Here is a 22,503-nt window from a genome sequence, read left to right as displayed (position 1 = left end):
ATCAGCACTTTGAATTCAAGGTGAACCAAAATCAAGAACTTGAGTTGAAAGTGAAACCTGTGTAGGAAGTGAAACTGGGACCGGTTTACCGCGTGATATTTGTGGCCTTTAACTATTAGTAGCCATATGTTTCTCATGGATACTTGCACACCTGCTCTGTGCTACATCTGCTCTCTCGCACGTTACTCTGTGCATGTCTGTAGCCATCCATACATTTGTAAACTAGATTAGCTATGGCATATATTTCAGTACATGTTATCTCTCTACAACACCTGCGCTGTTGCTATGCAAGTTAATATACGATATATATTCAATTGTACACATAACTGTGTACATAACTGTTCATATTTGGAGATGACCATTGACACCATACTGGTGTATTACTGGTGTAACTGGTGTATCACAACTATTGTTTGTGGTTTCCCTATAACCTTACTGGCCATGTTAACGATCCTTGCCAGTTTGTTCTTATTCTTGGCCCCAAGGTTTCCCTACCTGGTTGAGATACCATAAGTAAGATAACACTTTCAACCAGACTTTTGTATACCAGTTCTAGAATATCCCTACTTACAGCAGAACCTTTAAACTTTCTTAGAAAATACAAACGTTGCATAGCCTTCTTGAAGATGTATTCTGTGTTAGCTGAAATTCTATGTGATGGCTGTACATTTTGTGTACCAGTATTGTATGTGATTTTAGATTGTCTAATAAATTCAATCAATCAGTCAAGCTCATAGTGTTATCCAAGATAGTACCTAAATATTTCCTACAGACTGACCATTTACATTTACTGTGACTGGCTGGCTTGGTGGAGCAGGCTATTGGTGCAGCTGGCAGTCAGCTCTTTGGCTTTACTACACTGTAAAAACAAAGCGTCTTCCGGTCACTTTTAAACTATCAGCAAATTGTATTAAACTAAAACGGTGTCAAATGCAATTCATATTCATTGAATTCAGCTCAATTCAATTTCAAATGGCACATAGTATTTTTTATGTATAGGTTACTAATAATTATTTAATAAATATGAATTAACCCCAATCCCAGTTTTTACAGTGTAGTATTCATGACTGCTGTCTGAACACCAGTCCATCAAATGATAAAGTAGTAAAGTAATAAAGTTCTATCTCTCATCCATGTAATCCCATTGGCCCTGGGGGCCCATAAATATTTGGACATCGACACAATCTTCATAATTTTAGGTCTGTACGCCACCATAATGGATTTGAAATGAAACAGTCAAGATGTGCTTTAAGTGCAGACTTTCAGCTTTAATTTGAGGGTATTTCCATCCAGATCAGGTGAACAGTGTAGGAATTACCACCGTTTCTACATATGTGCCCCCCCCCCCCCTTTTTAAGGGACCAAAAGTCATTGGACAATTGGCTGCTCAGCTGTTCCATGGCCAGGTGTGTGTTGTTCCCTCATCATTTCAAGGAGCAGATAAAAGGTCGACAGTTAATTTCAAGTGTGGTGTTTGCATCTGGAATCTGTTGCTGTCAACTCTCAATATGAGGTGCAAAGAGCCGTCACCATCAGTGAAGCAAGCCATCATGTCCACATATGTAATGTATGGACCCGACTGTCCCGGGGGCACAGCCTTCCCGGGTTATGCATCAAAGCTATGGAACACCCTACCTATGGACCTTAGGGAGGCTAGATCACTAAATACTAACTACACACCCTCAAGACCCCTCTGCAAGATGCTCTGCATCTTCTGGCCGCCTCAGACCTACTCCTATCCGAGCTCCGGGAGGGTCATCAAAGAGAAGCCGCCTATTCTCAGTCCTTGCCCCACAATGGTGGAATGAACTACCCACCCCAGTTAGGACAGCCGAATCCCGTCCAATCTTTCGCCGTCGACTAAAGACGCACTTCTTCAACCATTATCTGAAATAAAAAAAAAAAAAAAAAAAATCTAACCCTAACTAACCTTACTGTCATGCACTTGTCCTAATAAACTAACCTACACTGTAACACGCAACACTTTGATGAACATTGTTACTCAGCTGATAGAGTTGTGCCCTTCCTGATGACCTGTCATACAGAACTTGTAAGTCGCTTTGGATAAAAGCGTCAGCTAAATGACTAAATGTAAATATTCTCAAAAGTAAGCCAAAAACAAACCTGTTCACCATAAGCCCTTTAATACACTCTGCTGCTTGGACTCATTGCATCCAGACTGTGATTGTTCTGTATTGTAGACGAGAACTATTTTATTGCACTGCCCTATTGCAATATTTTACTCTGTCTATTCTATGCTAATTTATGTCTATTTTATTGCACTGCTCTTATTCTGTCTATTTTTATACTCACTCTATGTCTGCACTTTATGCATTGCTTTTATTTAGTCAGAAACCTGCTAATGGTCTTTTATAGATTTTAATGTCAGAAATCTATAAAATAATTTCCAGGAGGTTTTAATATACATTTTATGCAGATTTTATGTCTATGTTGTGTCTACATCACTGCTGTGAAGCACTTTGGGCTGTAATTCTTGTATGAAAGGTGCTATACAAATAAAGGTTTATTATTATTATTACTATTACCGGTTAAGGCTGCAGCCGTGGGTGGAGGTGGTGAAGAGGAGCTGGGGTTGGCACAGGGCGAAGCGCTCGGGGATCCACGACCAGATGTCCCGCATCTCCTTGGCGCTGACGATCTCCGAGGAGAAGGTGTCGGGGTTCAGCGCCAGCTGCACGTTACGCCTGGGAGAAGATGACAGAGGGAGGGAGGAGAATGATGGAGGAGAGAGAGAGAGAGAGAGAGAGAGAGAGAGAGAGAGAGAGGGAGGATGAGATGACATCGTTAGTAGTGACAGACACACAATCTCTTCAAAGCAGATGTAGCTACGCCTACAGTATCAAAAGGCAGCGCAATCTCGCTTAGAATATGTAAATAAAATACTAATTGACCACAGGAAAAAGGTACATATTGTACGTTAAGTTATAGCAATAAGTAATATATTTACAAAAATGTACAATGTGTACGTATTACACATAAGTACATACATATTCAATGTAATGTCAACTTTTTACATGTTCAGAAAACCTTTGAGATGCCCTGCTGGGGAGTGAACCCAGGGCACTGCATGGCAGGCAGGTGCCTTTACCTCAAGACTACTGAGACACACTTTTCTGATAGCCTTGCCCAAACCATATCCCTAACCTTAACCACACTGTTACCTTAAACTGACCCTAACCCTAACCTTAACCACAATGTTACCTTAAACTAACCATAACCACACTGTTAACTTAAACTAACCATATTAACCGTTGAACCCTAACTTCATATCTTAACCATAAAGCAAACGTTAAAACTAACCTTAACTGTAACCATAATCATAGTATTGCTGTGTATGTATCAGGGTGGGTGGGTGTCTTAGTCCAGTGGTGAGAGCACTTGCCCCGCTGTTGGTTCGACTACCGATCACTGTGTTTTTTCTGTACAAAAACCTAAATATATTAAATACAACACGTAGATATATTACTTATGGGGTTATGGCTATAACATAATGTACATGATGTACCTTTTTTGCTGTGGTCGATTAATACTTTATTTACATCTTCTGATGAGACCTTGTTGCAAAAGGGAACTACTGTATGTTGCAGGTCAACTATGTGGCCAATCTAAGACACATAGCAGCATCCAACAAATTAATAAAACAAAAAAACCACAACAGGTAACTACAGAGGACCTTTAATTGATACGAGCTACATCTATCCTTAGGTCCAATGATGACCAAACCATGGTTTCTCTAACCATTAGAAGTGGTTTTGGAATAGAGAAGGAAGCGAAAGAGAGAGAGAGAGGGGTGGGGGGGAACATAGAGGAGAGAGAACACCTACCGAACACTGGACATGAACACAGGAAGTGGTAGTGAACACAGGTGTGAAGATGAGAACAGAAGATGATGGATGCCCAAAAAGGAAAGACAAGAAAAAGGAAATAAAAGAACAGAATATTGAGACAAATGAACAACAAGCCCCTCCCACCCAAAACATAGAACACACAGCCTGGAAGAAATAAAAATGACCGCCAATCAGACCAATAAACCCGCTGAAATAACTTTTGTAACTCATATAGTCGAAGGATGTGGTAAATAGTCTTAAAGGAGCTATGCCCAAACTGACCCTGTGTCAACTGTTAGACCATTCGTTCGTGATTTGATTTCATTCATAGTCTCTGAACTGCCGTCTAGTGTTTCTTTATGCTAATAGCCGAGGTGCTTTGGACTCCGCGGCGTTGTCTAAAGACGTTTCTGGAAGTCAGATTTTATTTCAACGTCTAAATCAAATGTAATGTTAAATAGTGCAGGAATCCTCTCTGTGCTGTTAAGTAGTTAAACATAATAGGATATAGAGAGTGTCTCTACATTGTAGGTGGATAAAGAGTGGGGATGCCATCCCCTGCTATCAGGGCAGATAAGCTGACTGAGGAGAGCGACGATGTCGTCTTCACGAGCGGCTGCACCCAGAGGCCACAGCATAGCATTCATATCGTCTGGTTCAGACTCCTAGAACTATAATAGATCTATATAATGGTAAATGGACTGCATTTACAGTATATAATACTTTTATCCAAAGTGAAAAACCTTCACATTCACTCACCGACGGCAGAGGCAACCAAGGTGCCAACCTGCTCATTGGGAGCAATTAGGGGTTAAGTGTCTTGCTCAAGGACACTTCGACACGCTGCCGGGAGGAGGGGGAATCTAACCAGGAACCTTCCGATTACCAGACGACCGCTCTGCCTCCTGAGCCACTGTCACCCCTATATAAAGCTTGACTGTGTAAACAGGGACTACTAGTCACAGGAAGCAGCTGATTCACAATCACTACTACGCCCTTGTAATGTTGAGGTAACCATGCAGACACGCAGTTGACAGTGTTGACAAAAAGAAGGAAAAAGAAGTACAGCTACATATCTGCAGTAGTACGTTATTTAATGAGACTAACCATAATTTAAAAGTACAGCTACATATCTGCAGTAGTACGTTATTTAATGAGACTAACCATAATTTAAAAGTACAACTACATATCTGCAGTAGTATATTGTTTAATGAGACTAACCATAATTTCAAAATAGACAAACGGCAGAAATAACCTGGAGCCTGTATTTTGGTTGTAGCCTGAGCCTAAGTACGGGTAATTAATTCATAACAAATAATATAACAATATCACAAATTTACCCCCCGCCCCCCAACAAAATTAGGTTAAAGCCAAAACATGACTTGCTTACTTACTTACTAGCTGCCAGAGATGTACCCCTCCTGCTGACTTGTTGTTCACAATCTGTAAGTCGCTTTGGATAAAAGCGTTCAGCTAAATGATTAAATTGTACCTGATGACAATGTTCACAAATAACAATGGGTTTGAAAATTATTAAAATCCGTGTCATTGTTTTGGTTGCACTAGTATCAACTCTCCTCTTACATCGTACATGGCATTGTGCTCAGTAGTAGTCTGACATGCATGAATTACTTATTGAATGAGACGCTAACCTGCTGCTGCTTCTAACTCTTCTAAATTAAGGGTCAATTTGCTCGCAGGCTGCAATCTCAGTGAATTTGGGCCTCAATCTCTAAAAGCAAACTTGATATAGAGGTTGCATTATATATAAAGTTGATCCATTACAGGAAGGAAGACTGTCGGGTTCTAAACTGTGGATATCAAACAGGGAAGGTAAAGACGGTTTTAAACTGTTAAACAGTCATTCAGAACAACCCTATTGCACTGCACTATTGCATAATTTTACTCTGTCCATTCTATATTACTTTTTATTACAGGTTCTAAACTGTCAGGTATTAAACTGTGCGGGTATCAAGCAAGAAGAAAGACTGTCAGGCTTTAAAACTGTGTAGGGGACCCAGACCTAGAACTGCGCCCTGAGAGAGGGAACTGCGCCCTGAGAGGGAGGTTTGCCCTGAGTGGGAGGTTTGAAGGGTCAAAGTGTATATCAAACAGGAGGGAGAACTGTCAGGTTTTAAACTGTGGATACCAAACAGAGAAGGTAAAGATGACTTTTTAAACTGTTAAACAGTAATCCAGAACTATTTTATTGCACTGTAAAAAACTGTGATTTTATATGTCTGCACTTTATGTGCTCATTTTATGTCTATTATATTCTACTACATTTACATTTAGTCATTTAGCTGACGCTTTTATCCAAAGCGACTTACAAGTTCTGTACGACAAGATTGCACTGCACTATTGCACTATTTTACTATTATTATATTCTTTTTATTATTGTCTATTTTAAAAACTGAATCAAACCATAAACAAGGTGGCCTATTGGGATGTTAGATCCTAATGTGAAAAACTGATTTTATTTGTCTGCACTTTATGTGCAAATTTTATGCCTGTCTTTTTCTGTTGTAAAGCACGTTGAGCTGCAATTATTTTATGAAAGGTGCTATACAAATAAAGTTTATTATTATTATTATTATAATGCAATCATGTATGTATGCGTAAGCTTATAGACTATACAGTAACCGCTTAATGAATAAAGTTGATCCATTATAATGCCATCATGTATGCATGCGTAAGCCTATGGACCACACCACTTAATGAATAAAGTTGATCCATTATAATGCCATCATGTATGCATGCATAAGCCATGGGGACCTACCGCTTAATAAATAAAGTTGATCCATTATAATGCATGTGTATTAGAGGTGTAACAGTACACAAAAACCACGGTTCGGTACGTACCTCGGTTTTGAAGTCACCGTTCGGTACGGTATGTTTTCGGTACAGTGGGGCAAAGTTTGGCTTTCCATGTTCCACTCAGGGATGATGTAGTTTGCGGTTACTGTTAAGTAGGGCTGTCAACGAATATTCTATATTCAAATTAATAATCGACTTGTAAAAAGTTAAATACAAATTTAAATAAAAACATACATTCGATTGTGAACATTTATATTAGATTGTGCCCCCGGTGGGTGTGGGCCTGAATGCAGGAGACACACAACGTCACTTTCATTGAGCTGAAGAACGTGCCAGTAGTAACAAATGGACAACAACAACAACAACCGGTTGCGAAGACAGTGATTTGCACTCTGAGCAATCTCAAGCCCCGGTTGGAAATACTTTTGATTATTTTGTGGAACCGTGAGACAAATTTGTTTGCAAGCTATGTAAACTACAGCTGGCCTACCTTCTTTTTTTATGCTAACACTATTTTGGGAGTTCTAGTGTCAAAACTGTAAGTAGCCTACTTTTCAGTTTTTAGCACTTAGCAGTAGCACTTTATTGTAAATCATCCCTCCCTCAGGGTAAAACGTTATTGAATAGAGAAAGAAGCGTCATGCAGGTCCCTAATGGCTTGATTACTATTTCCCGTTTCATGCCAAGGAAAAGATATCGTTTCATGTTCATCACACCTTGTTCGGAGGTGCGTTGTTGTGTATGAATGTCCGTTCTATATGCTGTAAACTTTCATTCATTTGATCTCGCTCCGGGAGACAGCCCATTCTCAATCTAGCACCAATCCTCCTCACGCACTGAGAGAGTGGGAGCGTGTGTGTGTGTGTGTGTGTGTGTGTGTGTGTGTGTGTGTGTGTGTGTAGGGGGGGGGGGGGTAGGTCTTCTAGCTCTGGCTTGACGTTTGCGTTCGCCAAACTATGAGGCTATGCTACATTTACAGGTAATCTCTCAGTGGTGTGCATGGGCTGAACGAACAACATCCGGCCCTTTGCGCAAGTTATATTTTGGGAAGGGGGTGAACTTGGGAGTTTTGAATTAAGTTACGCACACAAACAAAAATTAAGTTACGCATGTGCATTCCGTTAGTGGTTAAAGTAACGTTGTATTCGTTTGGTACACAGCGCGTGTACGTCAGTGGAGGTTTCTCTATGACAACACGTGAAACACAAATTCACTCATAATTCATAATTATTATTAATTTACATATACCTATATATAAAAAAAAAAAAAAAAACTATATATATATATATTTTTTTAAATTATTATTATTATTTTTTTTATTATAAATGTTTTCCTCTGTAAAAAAAATGCCAGTGAATTTTTTTTTCTTCAAAAATGGCCAAAATTGACAGCTCTGAGCAGGCCTGCACTGCAGTATTGCCTGCAGTAATTATTCGTGAAGAAAACTTCACAGGTGTGACCCATTGTTAAATAAATAATAAATAACAGCGAATCAAAATAGGCTATTAACTTCATCTAAGAACGGTCTGTGCAGTTAAACTCTTGCCATTGAATGGAGGATTGATTGATTGACAGCCCTTGACATCCAATACACGGAGGTTGAATATGATTGGCAGCCTTGCAAATCCAATCAGAGATTTCTGCATTGCAAAGTCAAAATGGGTCCAGCTGCATGTGAGGAGGATAGGTTTAGCTCGGGCCAATCTCAAGTTTCTCAAGTTTCTTTATTAGTTGTCATACAGAAGTACAGAATACTTTTATACAAAATGTAACATAAAGAAGCATTTTGTATAAAAGTATTCTGTACTTCTGTATGACAACTAATAAAGAAACTTGAGAAACTTGAGATTGGCCCGAGCTAAACCTATCCTCCTCACATGCAGCTGGACCCATTTTGACTATGTGAAAGTTGAGACTATGAGAAAGTTGTTGTTTAGTAGTTAGTAAGCTGTACAGCTATAACAAGTCAGGCTAAATTAAACTTTGCGCCAACATTAGGACCGAAGTATAAACCAGCAACTGAGCAACATGAAGAAGTGGATTTATGCATCTGGATCAGAAAAAACGTTGTGGATGAAAAAGTAAGTAGGCTACAGTGCTTGTATGCTAACAGTAGCTAGGCAGCTTAGCCTACATCACAATGATAATCACCAAGCTAACTTACTGTACACACTGTAGGGCTGGGCAATTAATTGAAACAGAATCGCGATATCGATTCATAGACCTATGCAATCTAATTTCTAAGTTATGACTATTTTCTTTTATTAAAAAAAACGTTTTTTTTTTTTTTTTTTTTTATTATTATTATTTTATCTGGGTTGAACATGATTTGTGGAACTCCCTCTGGTGTTGTGGTCGTGGTATTCACTGACCTTTGGGAAGTATTTCGACATGCACATGGGTATCTTAGTGGTGTAGTGTATCTTGTAGACCAGGCCCATTGCAAGTTGCTGTACTCTGTCGTCTACTCTAAGCCATCCTAGGTTGTCAAAGTGGACAGGGGTGAGGTGGGTTTTAGGAGTAAGGTCAAGCAGTAGTCTGACCAGTTTGTTTTGTGATGTTTGTAATCTTGTTTTTAGTGCCTTTGAGGTGCTTTGGTACCATGAGGTGCAAGCATAGTCGTAGTACCCTTGAATGAGTGCTCCTGTTAGAGTCTTCAAGGTATTCTTGTTTACCAGAGAGGAGATCCGGTACAGGAATCTAGTTCGTTGGTTGACTTAGTTTTATTACATTGGATCCCATTTTGTCAGAGGAAAGATTTGCCTCTATAGGATGGAACCCAGGTAGGTAATTTCATCTTTCCTTTTAAGATAAGATAAGATATTCCTTTATTGATCCCCTTGGGGAAATTCAGGCATCATAGCAGCATGGGGGAAGGGGGGGGGGTACAGGTAGTGAAAACAACACAAGCAGTGTAAACAAATAGGTCAATATAATTTACTATCTAACTAACTGAAATATACATTATTCATTATTCACAGTATCACAGTATCCACATAAGGTGCAGTATGCATAAGGTAGTGTTATTGTCCTACTTGGGTTCCTATTAGTTCTAGGTCGATGTCTGGCAGAAGTCGCTGCCCACTGTTGTGGAGCCTGATGGCCACTGGTATGAAGGACTGTCCGAGGCGGTTAGTTGAGTGTCGGGGGGGTATGAGTCTGTGGCTTCCTTGTCACCTTCACCTAATATGTTTTGATCTGGTCAGGTGCGCTGTCACCTAAAATGTTTTGATCTGATCAGGTGCGCTGTCACCTAATATGATTTCATCTGGTCAGGTGCGCTGTCACCTAATATGTTTTCATCTGGTCAGGTCCGCTGTCACCTAATGTTAATATGTTTTCATCTGTGTCCACTGACCACTGACACACAGTGGGGGATGTTTTAAAAATATTATTTAATATATAATATAATATAATAATTTGTGCTTCACCTAAAAATTTGGTCAGCAGCCTCCACTGGTGTACGTGTACCGTTACAGCCCTAATGTGTATGCTGCATGTGTAAAGCATAGTATAAGCCGTACCTCTTCTGCTTGACAGTGATGCCCTTCTGCTGCAGGGACTTCTCGTTGGTGAGCTGCAGCAGGGTGATCTCCTTGCGGCTGAACAGGCGGATGGAGAAGGCCTTCTCCAGGAGCTTGTCCGGGCTGATGGTGGAGCCGATGTCCCTGATGAAAGCCTGGATGTCCCCCCTCACCCCCCCTGCGTCCTGCTGCTGGCCCGCCTGGCTCCCGGGGGCCCCGGCCTTGTGCCTGCGGTAGAACTTGAGCAGGGCCAGGGCCACCCTGTAGAGGACCTTGTAGCCCTCCACCAGGTAGACGTCCAGGACCCTGGCCACGTGGGCGAAGGGCAGGTCGCCCAGCACCCAGCGCTGCCAGTCGGAGTAGACCTCCAGCACGTCCTGGGCCGTGGCCGCCACCATCAGCTTGTGGGCGGCCGGGCAGTACTTGTTGGCCAGGTCGCCGAACGTCATGCAGGTGGACTGGTAGGCCAGGTAGGTCTGGTCCAGCAGCCTCTTGCCCGGCTCGTTGCAGGCCAGCATGCGGCTCACGTGCTCAAAGCACTGCGCCTCGTCGGTGCTGAAGTGCAGGATGAGGCCGGTGACGGCGGGCAGCGACGGGCAGTGGGAGATGTCTGGGAACTGCCCCGCCAGGCAGGACAGGACCCGGTGGGCGGAAGCCACAGCGTCCGCCTTCAGGCAATAACGTGGCACCGCATTGCCGTCCACAAAATCCGGCAGCGGGATGGAGGAGGAGGTGGAGGGTTTCTTGGTGGGCGTGCTGCCCATGAGGTCGCGGTACACCTCTGCGTCCGGGGTGACGGTGCGACAGGGGATGGCTTTGATGAGCTGCTGGTAGACCTGGGAGCGGAGCTTGTGGTTCTTGGCCCAGTGGCCCTGGCGGGCCAGCTGTTTGAACTCCTTCAGGTCCTTACAGTCCAGCTTGGTGGGGCCACTGCTCTTGGCCAGCTCCCCCATCTGGCTCCAGTCCACGAAGCTGCCATAGTCCTCCTCGGCCATGGTGCCAGAGGCCGTAGCGGGAGACGGGGAGAGAGAGGGAGGGAGGGTCTGGGGGTGAGACTAGCCTTCTGTCCTCCTTGGATCAGTTAGTGATTTTTCTCAACTTCCCATGATGGTCCCTGGAAGACAAAACACCACAAGAGAATAGATCAGAATGGGTCTTTCTTTAAAAATGTAATTAAATTAAATAATAATAATTGACACCAAAATAGGGCTGGGAGGTTTATTGAATATGAAGGTATACCGTCATGGATCCACCATATATACAGTACATGTACAGTATATTTTTCAGTTAATGAAAATAATTGTTCTTTGCTGCAGTATTTAAAAAAGTTTATGGAAACAGACCATTTTGAATGGAACAGCATCATGATAATTATATTACTAGATAAAAACATAATTATATCATTATATCACTCATCATTCTAGCTTCAAATACCGTTATACCATCAGAAACAAAAATAATTATCATACAATATGATATTTTGGCCATATTGCAAAGCCCTAGCTCAAAGCCATCATCTCCAGTATTCAAGTAGGCCAAGCCCTTGTCAGAGTCTTCCTATCCTCTCCCTTGTAATTGCCCGGCTCCTCAGTAATTGTGTCCGTTAGCGAAGGCCCAGGATGAGCCACCATGTTTGTCCATATTTCTTTGTCTATTGAGTTACGGGTCCGACTACTATGCAAGTTCAGGAGGGCATGTTAGGAGCTGGCCGCAGTCGGTCAGTCAAACGGCATTAAGCCAATTTCACTAATCTGATTTTTGTTGTCGTAATGATCTTATGATCGGCAGAGGAGACACAGACATTCTCCTCGTATGACATACAGCTGCCGACGATGAGGAACTCAGGAAGTGCTGTAGTTTAGATGGAATGTTGGGTTATATTAGTGTCATGTGATGATGGCTGCATGACAACTGAGGAGTGGAAAAGACCTTTGATACAGAAATGTTTTACACAGACTTTATGGGCTAGGTTAAAAGGTCTAATCCGTATACCAGAACATACAAATGTGTAGCCCCCAATACCAGAACAAAAGAGTAACGAAGACATCCTAATTTACCTATCTCAAACCCCATCCTCTTTTCTTGATCCTCCCATCCTGGAGCAGGGCTTGAGATAAATGATCTACTTGATTAACTGGTCTCTCGAAATCTTATAGTCTATAAGACTATAAGACTGTGTTAGTCTTATAGAAAGACTAACACAAGACAACATGTGGGCTTATTATTCTTATTATCTTTTTTATTATTATTGTATTTGCTGTATTTTGAGTCAGTAAAAGGTTTGTTTACATTGGCAAGATTTATAAACATTTGAGTAAAGAAGACCTATTCTGATTTGGTAGTCAATATGGATTAATAATTCTCTTCAAGAATGTAAGTGAATATACCCAAGATTTATACAATAGAGAAACCAGGACTGGGGCTTTAATTCTATTATTGAAGACACTGCATTGTGTTGAGGTTTATTGCGGAGAGATGATAAAAAAAAACTGATTATGGTGCAACATAATTTCTACCATTGGTCTGGGGAGGGTGTAGCTACCGCATGTCTGACATTGTGGAGTCACCAGCCGCTTCTTTGGACTTGACAGCTAGGAGTTTCACAGGAAGAGTGTAACACGTGTGGAGGTTCACGGCACGCTATCTCCCCCAGATCTCCCTGCTGAAGAGGCATTATGGTGCATCATTGTGGCCATTTTAGCAGCATTTGTTAAAAAGTATAATTGAATTGTCAAATGATCCTTTTAGAATACATCTTCCCACTAGACACAAGAAGTTGCCAGAACAATTAAAGATGCTGCCCATGTTACACTTTTGTGTCTTTGAGAAATAATTGTCAAGGCCTTCTATATGGTTGTTAACCTTGTTAACTTTCTGTTAAGAAACAGAAGAGAGCTGTTTGGAAAGTGTTCCATGTGATACTTCAGAGACATTCTTCCATCCCCTATGGACTTCTGCTTCCAACAGGCGCATCTCAAAAACTAAAACATTAGTCCAAGTAGCTTCTGAGGTGAACTGAAATTACTGACTGAAATCAGATAGGCTTCTTAAAACAGTTCTCAAAGATGATGATTTAAGATGATCTGGTCAGATAGGCTTCTTAAAACAGTTCTCAAAGATGATGATTTAAGATGATCTGGTCAGATAGGCTTCTTAATTAAAACAGTTCTCAAAGATGATAATTTAAGATGATCTCGTCAGGCCAGGAGCAGTTCCTCGTTCCAACGTTTTTCACTAGAAATTCAGCTTTCACTTCTGCTTGTGGATGTCAGTTCAAAACCAGATTCGGACTGACACTACAAATAAATAAGTATCTTTAGTGAGAGGCCTCTATGAATGAATTAAATGTTTGTGTATTCATATTTTTTGTAGTTATTCCACAACACTAATAAGAAAGATGGTGCATTCCAAGCTGTGCCAATGGGATGAAAATGGAACAGGTCCTGTAAGTAGGGCAGTGGGCGATAAACACAACATTTACAGATACTAACATTATGAATCTCTTACAGACTTAATTTTGCCCATATTGGTATGTTAGGTAAATGCATTCCTCCAGAGTATAGGCTGTTTCCTTTTGTGCTCCTTTAAGCCAAGATAACTTGGTCTTGGTGTGTGTGTAGCCTATACTTGGTGTATACTGCACCTTGTGTATACTGTTTACTTTTACTCTTACTCATAGTATATACCATACATTCAGATTAAACTTCTCTATTCCCTATAGGCTATTTATTGTAACATATAATATAACCGATAGGGCATACCCATCTGCACCTTTGTTTACACTGTTTATTACTACATTCTACATTTTCTACATCTACATTTTCTACATTCTACTACATCTTATGGGCTACTTCTATAAAAGATAATGATTAATGATAGGTTTTTGCACATTTGAGCTCATTCACACATCCTCACCTGGTATTTCCTTACATTTCCTCCCTGTAGCCCAAAAGCCTGATTAAGCAGATCGTCTGATTATAAAAGAAATAGTGATGTAACTGCAGAATATACCAGTGAATAGATTTTTTTTAATCCCGATTGGGCTCAGGATCCCATCGTCTATTGGCCCAACCCTGGAATAATAATAATAACAGTCTCAATCAAAATCAAATGTTGATGTGGAACCATAGAGGTCTGCTGCGTCAACCCTCTCACTGCATGTACCACCTTATTCTGCTGCGTCAACCCTCTCACTGCATGTACCACCTTATTCTGCTGCGTCAACCCTCTCACTGCATGTACCACCTTATTCTGCTGCGTCAACCCTCTCACTGCATGTACCACCTTATTCTGCTGCGTCAACCCTCTCACTGCATGTACCACCTTATTCTGCTGCGTCAACCCTCTCACTGCATGTAACACCTTATTCTGCCAATGCTGCGTCAACCCTCTCACTGCATGTAACACCTTATTCTGCTGCGTCAACCCTCTCACTGCATGTAACACCTTATTCTGCTGCGTCAACTAGGGCTGCACGATTAATCGTTTTTTTAATCGAAATCGCGATTTGGAATGATGCAATTATCAAATCGCCAAGCCTGCAATTAATTTTTTTTTTTTTTTTTTTTTTTTTTTAACCAGGAAGTCCCATTGAGATACAAGATCTCCTTTGCAAGGTAGACCTGGCCAAGATGACAGCAATAACATTTGCAATACATCACACAGCAATAAAATGTGCGATACATCACACAAGAACATAATAAATGTGCATGTATACAATACATCACATGTAAACACAAAGCAGAATAGTCTACATGATAGTAAAAGTGTATAATACAGGGTAATACAGTAATTTTGCAGTTGGGACCCGACTACAGAAAGCAGCAACATTCTTCTTGTAATTTTTTTTTTAAATATGTTATAATCGCATCGCAAATCGCAATCGCAATATCTGTCAGAATAATCGCAATTAGATTATTTCCCAAAATCGTGCAGCCCTAGCGTCAACCCTCTCACTGCATGTAACACCTTATTCTGCTGCGTCAACCCTCTCACTGCATGTAACACCTTATTCTGCTGCGTCAACCCTCTCACTTCATGTAACACCTTATTCTGCTGCGTCAACCCTCTCACTGCATGTACCACCTTATTCTGCTGCGTCAACCCTCTCACTTCATGTAACACCTTATTCTGCTGCGTCAACCCTCTCACTGCATGTAACATCTTATTCTGCTGCTTCATCTCTCACTTCATGTAACATCTTATTCTGCAGCTTCATCTCTCACTTCATGTATTAACATCTTATTCTGCTGCTTCATCTCTCACTTCATGTATTAACATCTTATTCTGCTGCTTCATCTCTCACTTCATGTATTAACATCTTATTCTGCTGCTTCATCTCTCACTTCATGCAACATCTTATTCTGCTGCTTCATCTCTCACTTCATGTATTAACATCTTATTCTGCTGCTTCATCTCTCACTTCATGTATTAACATCTTATTCTGCTGCTTCATCTCTCACTTAATGTATTAACATCTTATTCTGCTGCTTCATCTCTCACTTCATGTATTAACATCTTATTCTGCTGCTTCATCTCTCACTTCATGTATTAACATCTTATTCTGCTGCTTCATCTCTCACTTCATGTATTAACATCTTATTCTGCTGCTTCATCTCTCACTTCATGCAACATCTTATTCTGCTGCTTCATCTCTCACTTCATGTATTAACATCTTATTCTGCTGCTTCATCTCTCACTTAATGTATTAACATCTTATTCTGCTGCTTCATCTCTCACTTCATGTATTAACATCTTATTCTGCTGCTTCATCTCTCACTTCATGTATTAACATCTTATTCTGCAGCTTCATCTCTCACTTCATGTATTAACATCTTATTCTGCTGCTTCATCTCTCACTTCATGTATTAACATCTTATTCTGCTGCTTCATCTCTCACTTCATGTAACATCTTATTCTGCTGCTTCATCTCTCACTGCATGTAACATCTTATTCTGCTGCTTCATCTCTCACTTCATGTATTAACATCTTATTCTGCTGCTTCATCTCTCACTTCATGTAACATCTTATTCTGCTGCTTCATCTCTCACTGTATTAACATCTTATTCTGCTGCTTCATCTCTCACTTCATGTATTAACATCTTATTCTGCTGCTTCATCTCTCACTTCATGTATTAACATCTTATTCTGCTGCTTCATCTCTCACTTCATGCAACATCTTATTCTGCTGCTTCATCTCTCACTTCATGTATTAACATCTTATTCTGCTGCTTCATCTCTCACTTAATGTATTAACATCTTATTCTGCTGCTTCATCTCTCACTTCATGTATTAACATCTTATTCTGCTGCTTCATCTCTCACTTCATGTATTAACATCTTATTCTGCAGCTTCATCTCTCACTTCATGTATTAACATCTTATTCTGCTGCTTCATCTCTCACTTCATGTATTAACATCTTATTCTGCTGCTTCATCTCTCACTTCATGTAACATCTTATTCTGCTGCTTCATCTCTCACTGCATGTAACATCTTATTCTGCTGCTTCATCTCTCACTTCATGTATTAACATCTTATTCTGCTGCTTCATCTCTCACTTCATGTAACATCTTATTCTGCTGCTTCATCTCTCACTGCATGTAACATCTTATTCTGCTGCTTCATCTCTCACTTCATGTATTAACATCTTATTCTGCAGCTTCATCTCTCACTTCATGTAACATCTTATTCTGCTGCTTCATCTCTCACTTCATGTATTAACATCTTATTCTGCTGCTTCATCTCTCACTTCATGTATTAACATCTTATTCTGCTGCTTCATCTCTCACTTCATGTATTAACATCTTATTCTGCAGCTTCATCTCTCACTTCATGTATTAACATCTTATTCTGCTGCTTCATCTCTCACTTCATGTATTAACATCTTATTCTGCCGCTTCATCTCTCACTTCATGTATTAACATCTTATTCTGCTGCTTCATCTCTCACTTCATGTAACATCTTATTCTGCTGCTTCATCCCAGTATCGATATTATGAATTTCTTACTGACCTACGTAATTTTGCCCATATCGTTATGTTAGGTGAATGCATTCCTCCGGTGCATAGGCTGTTTAATTTTGTGTCATTCAGTTTAATTCAATGGGATGTACAACAACCAATCACATGTTGAAAAACAAACATGTTGACAAGACATGATGACAAACATTACAAAACATGTTGACAGAGGGTCAATGTGATGGAGAATGTGGTATTTGTGCACTGGTGTTTAATTTTTTAAAGGATAATTTAATTAAAAAGTTTAATTTATCATTAATGAGGTAAAATGTGATAATACATCATAATAGCCTAATGTGATATGGATGTGAGGTCATATCACCAAGCCCTATGCAGCAGATACGCAGTGTGCCTACAGTACTCAGCCTGGGCCCCGTTCCCCGTACCTGGATAACTGAGTTAGCCGGATAACTTTCGGTCAAGCCTGACTTAAGCCGGACCTTTCTGTTCCCCGACGCGCGATTGTCCAAATCACCATGACAACAGATCAAAAAGTTTGAGCCTGGTCGGGAGCAGGGTTAAGTTCAGTTAGCCGGATGAACCATGGCCACGCCCCCGCAAAGGAGTGACAGCTCGTTTCCTGAAATGATTCTCACAGTCTAGAGATCCCATTTATACCATTCTGAATTACGTTTCTGTGCTTCGTTTTCCTAGAGGGGGCTTTTGAAATGTATAATAATAGAACTAAATGCTGATAATAAATCATATTGAGCCTATAGATTTACTTTGTCCTAAATAAAATAATGCACGTCATATACGGCGCTCGGAGTCGCGATACACGCTGCATGTGGTTATTTTAATAACGGCTCATTGCAAATGTGAATCCCGCGGGGATATTTTTAATGAATGAAACCTATCGGCCGTTTGGCTCTGATTAGTTTCATATATTAATCTCCGCTGTAGATTTGCTTAACGGAGCGCCGGATTGTGTTTCATTCAAGCATAAAATTGAAGTGTCTATGCAGGGATTGTGGTTTTTGTGTGATATTGTAACTGGGATTAAAATGTCTGATGAGATGCGCTGTTTGACGGGTTTGAGAAATTGAATGAGCCGTTGACGTCACATTAATGCATTTGAGAATAAAGAGATAAAACGTCATTTTTTGGTAAGAAAAATATTCTAAACACGGGTCTCTCGTCCATTAATGCATAAACAATGAGTATATCACGTCTGGCACAGTGGCGCAGCGGCTAGTGCTGAATCCTGGCAACCGGGCGACCGGAGTTCGAAACCCCGTGTTTCCGATATAAATTTTTTGGAATATAATATTAATGATTATACGCAAGAGTAGCCTAGTTTTAAGTTAAAATATTATAAATCTACATGCATTGAGGATGTCATTCTTTATATAGCTCTCAACGTGCACCAAATTGAATTATTCCTACATTGCAAAAAGAAGGAAAAGACTAGGATTCGAACCCCGGTCGTCTGCGTGAAAGTCAAAAGGACAAACCGTCACACCGCAGTACAGATAAATAAAAAATCCACCATACATCAATCAATGGATAAGAGAGCCGTATCCTTATTCTGAAACAGTTGAACTAATTATTTTCGCTAGCAAGATCTCATTTGATTATTCAATGCATAAACCTACTGCCAGCAGGAACGTTTAAAGAAATATAATCTGATTGATTGGGGTAATGAGGGATTTAAAATTAGCCTATAGATTATGCATTTAACTTGTCGGCAAGGCTATTGAGCCGCCTGCAATCTGTAAAACAATCAATCAATCAATGCCGTTAGAAGATCAGGATTTCTGCGATCTACACCTGCTGTCTTTTCAACTGAAGCGGCCGCGCGCACTTATCCAGAGTCTCAAGTCTGGCTCGAGTTAACGAGACTGAATCAGCGTTCCAGGAACAGGAAAATCCCGGCTTCAAACATCGGGTTAACTGAATCTGGATAATGGGACTCTTGATCGACTTAGTTGAACCAGGTACGGGGAATAGGGCCCTGATCTTGCTTAAAATAGGTAAATACCACAGGGAAAATGTACATATTGATATTGTATGTTATGTTATAGCCACAAGTAATATATTGACATATTTACAACAAGTACATATTACATCATCTTTTTATTTTTTTACTTTTAACGTTTTTAGAACATTGGGGAACAAACCTGGGATACTTACATGAGAGGCAAGTGCCTTTACCTCAAGACTACCAAGACACACTTTTCTGATAGCCTCGCCCAAACCCTAACCACACTGTTACTGTACCTTAAACTAACCATAACCACACTGTTACTGTACCCTAAACTAACCATACATTTAACCCTAACCACACTGTTACCTTAAACTAATCATAACCTTAATCTAGTGAGAGCACTCACCACAATCATTGTTGGTTCGACTCCCGGTCGCACTGTTTGTTTTGTACTTTCACCGATACGAAATGTAAATATAATACTCATACAACAAGTAAATATATTACTTATGGCTATAACATAACGTACATTATATACCATTTTCCCTGTGGTTGATTAGTACTTTATTTACGCTTTATGATTAGACTGCAGTGCTGTACGTCAGGTTGCCTCATGTTATGGACACGGGAGGTAGGCTGAAAGAGGCTTAGCCTACTTACTTACATCATCATGCATGCTACCGTGCTTAATGCTTTCAGGTCTATTCCACGGTTTACCGCTTTACTCTCGAGCCAAGAAGTCTTGTTTTGGCAAAGACCAACTGAAACTTTCCTGCCGTGAGTCTCCCCTGCTCAGGCCAGATGTCTGACACTCGCGGTCTGGAGGAGGCGTCCATATAAATCAATGAGCATCACATGGCCTTTTAACTCCTCTTCACAATAAGTAGGCCCTAAGGAAGAGTTAAGCCTTATAATTGAATTTAAAAAGTACAGAACTTGCATACCTCTCTACACGTGATGGGCCCTTGGTTCGTAGCTACAAAGTCTATCTCTCCTGATGGGGTTTTACAGGGATTGGTGCGGCAGTTTGAAGCCTGTGACTAAAAGCTGATTTGACATTTTTGAATGACTCAGGTACAAATTATGATGTTGCAGCTATAGGTGTACCTGCAATACTGTTGTGGAAATGGTTCAAACTAGAGACTTTAACCTATATTATATTATTATAAGTAACCTTGTTCATTCATAAAAAACGACACTATTTTTTTATTGCAAGAATGAATGACATGGCACTAACTGGCTGCTACAGTGACGTTACGTGAACTGATCAGTTTAGCAAATTCCCTCCTAATGGTGAGGGTCAGTAATGGGGGCGGGGAAGCGGATTCCTAATCAGCGGTCAAGGGCAATTTGACACCCGAGGAGCCTGGTAAAGTTAGCTACCACCAGACTGTTCCGTTATATCCAACTTAGCTTGGGAATTGCATCCACCACAGACACCAAATGCCGATGCAGAGTCAAGTGTGTGCAGGGCTGGATAAAGCACCCCTGCACGACAAGCTAGTAGGTAAGGAGACAACAGAATACCTGTCAACAGGATGGTGGGCAACTGAACGTGCCTGTCCTAGCTGACTACAGCTGAATCTATTTAATTTTTTCATGACAATCGTTGGGCCAATAATTTAGTTGATTGATTGAAACTGTTATCAACAGATTGCAGGGGGACCCTGATGTAAACAAGACAAACGTCTTTCTCTGGTCTGTATCCCTTAACAATTGTGTGTATTGAGCCGTACTGTATTGTACCCATTCTGCAATCTGTTAAATAAAGTTTTCATTCATTCAGAATGGGTAGTAGAATACAGTAAGGCTCAATACATACAATTGTTAAGGGGATGCAGACCAGAGAAAGACTTTCGTCTTGTTTACATCAGGGTCCCCCATTTTCAATTCATCATAACATTGACTGACGTTAGCCAGGTAACAGCACAGTAACGCATTGCAGGCAGGTATCACAGCACAGTCCATTAGTTTAGACTGTAGACCACAAAAACTGTCCCTTTTCAATTCATGCTTGATGCCAAGTGATCAAGCTAACGTCAGCTACTGTAGCTAACACCTCCCTATACCTGTCACCGTATTCAAACAGCAAGGATCTAACGGGCTAAACGGCAAGCAAGAAAGCCGCACAAAGCCATACAAATATACACGAAGCAAGCTACAAAGGTAAGGTGTAACTTAGATATAACAACGGCAGCTACTGTAGTGTACTGTACACTGAGACTCCAGTTAGCTAACGTCAAGCCCACATGAATCGGGTCCACAGACACACTGCAGGCTTCCTCCTCGGATCGTCTTGTTGTGGATTCAGCTGCAGCTGCTAGAAGGCAGTGCATGTAAAATAACACGACACGGAAGGGAGCGCTGCAGGTTTGCATTGGTAGCTAGCAGCGGAAGAAAGAGAAATACATGAACAATACATCTCCAAGATGATTATTTACTCCTCCTAACATTACCTGGTTATTATGATGAGATGTCTTCAGATGTTGAGCGGCATTCATATTTGGTTACTTCGGGCATGCGCAGTGTTGTTTCTTCTCCTCCTGTCACACCGCTGTCAGCGCGCCGCCGTGCTGCTGGGAAGAGGATCCATCTGGAGGAGGGGGGGGGGGGGGGGGGGGGGTCAGGTGGGTGGGGGGGTCAGGGGGGGTTTGAAGTCGTAGCTACACACACCTATCCTTTGGGGGGGGGGGGGGGGGAGTGTAATGACCTCCAGTTCTTGTCTCAAAATAACCATTTAGGTCTAAGTCGTAGCCGCAGAATATGGATCCAATGAAACAACTAAAAGGAAACAAATATAAAAAAATTATATATAAAATATACACAAATGTGGATATAGGCCACTATAGCTTTTTAACCTGGAAATCGCCTATAGGCTATAGTGTAGCCCGACTGCACAACTGCTGTGCTGTGCTGCGTTACTGACTATGAAGCAGTTGGGTGGCAGATCTGATTCAAACCGTGTTTACTGGGCTGCTCTGGTAACACGGCACTTGGAGAGGACAGGAAATACCCAGGCAATGATAACAACACCCTGCTTTGTCCTCCGCTCAAAGCACGGCACGGCAACACATGACAGCCATTACTGATAATTAAATTATGGGACCATCATTGCTCTCCAATATGACTCCGTCTGAAAGGTTGTTTTGCGTCCTGTCTTGTCCCTCTGCCCTCTTTAGATGCAGCTGATGTTTTTCATGTCCTGATTTAGTTCCCCCAAGATGTCCCTGTCCCTGCTTGCTTCTGCTGTAGAAAATAGGCCTAAATAATATGGCGGCATGCTTAGAGTCAGGACTGAGCTTCAGTTGTCGATGAGGCACGAGTCATACTTCCAGGGAGTACATAACACACAAGCATCAAACACATAGATTC

At 41.0% G+C, this 22,503-nt stretch overlaps 1 protein-coding gene across 1 annotated transcript in view; it reads right to left on the bottom strand.

Annotated features, from left to right (window-relative positions):
- The window catches only part of tbc1d24 (TBC1 domain family, member 24), a 47,258-nt gene extending 25,589 nt beyond the window's left edge, over nucleotides 1–21,669 (bottom strand). The window contains exons 1-3 of the mRNA XM_084322464.1: nucleotides 21,588–21,669; nucleotides 10,190–11,303; nucleotides 2,547–2,705 (exon numbers count right to left, since the gene is read on the bottom strand). Of these exons, the coding sequence (XP_084178590.1) occupies nucleotides 2,547–2,705; nucleotides 10,190–11,184 (1,154 nt within the window). The 5' untranslated portion in view covers nucleotides 11,185–11,303; nucleotides 21,588–21,669. The remainder of the gene's footprint in view (nucleotides 1–2,546; nucleotides 2,706–10,189; nucleotides 11,304–21,587) is intronic.
- Nucleotides 21,670–22,503: the final 834 nt, after the last annotated feature.

This window comes from Notolepis coatsorum (genome assembly GCF_963971535.1).
Source record: "Notolepis coatsorum genome assembly, chromosome: 10".
NCBI classification, from domain to species: Eukaryota; Metazoa; Chordata; class Actinopteri; order Aulopiformes; family Paralepididae; genus Notolepis; species Notolepis coatsorum.
The sequence above is the reverse complement of the archived record's forward strand: the minus strand, read 5'-3'. Positions and strand labels throughout refer to the sequence as shown.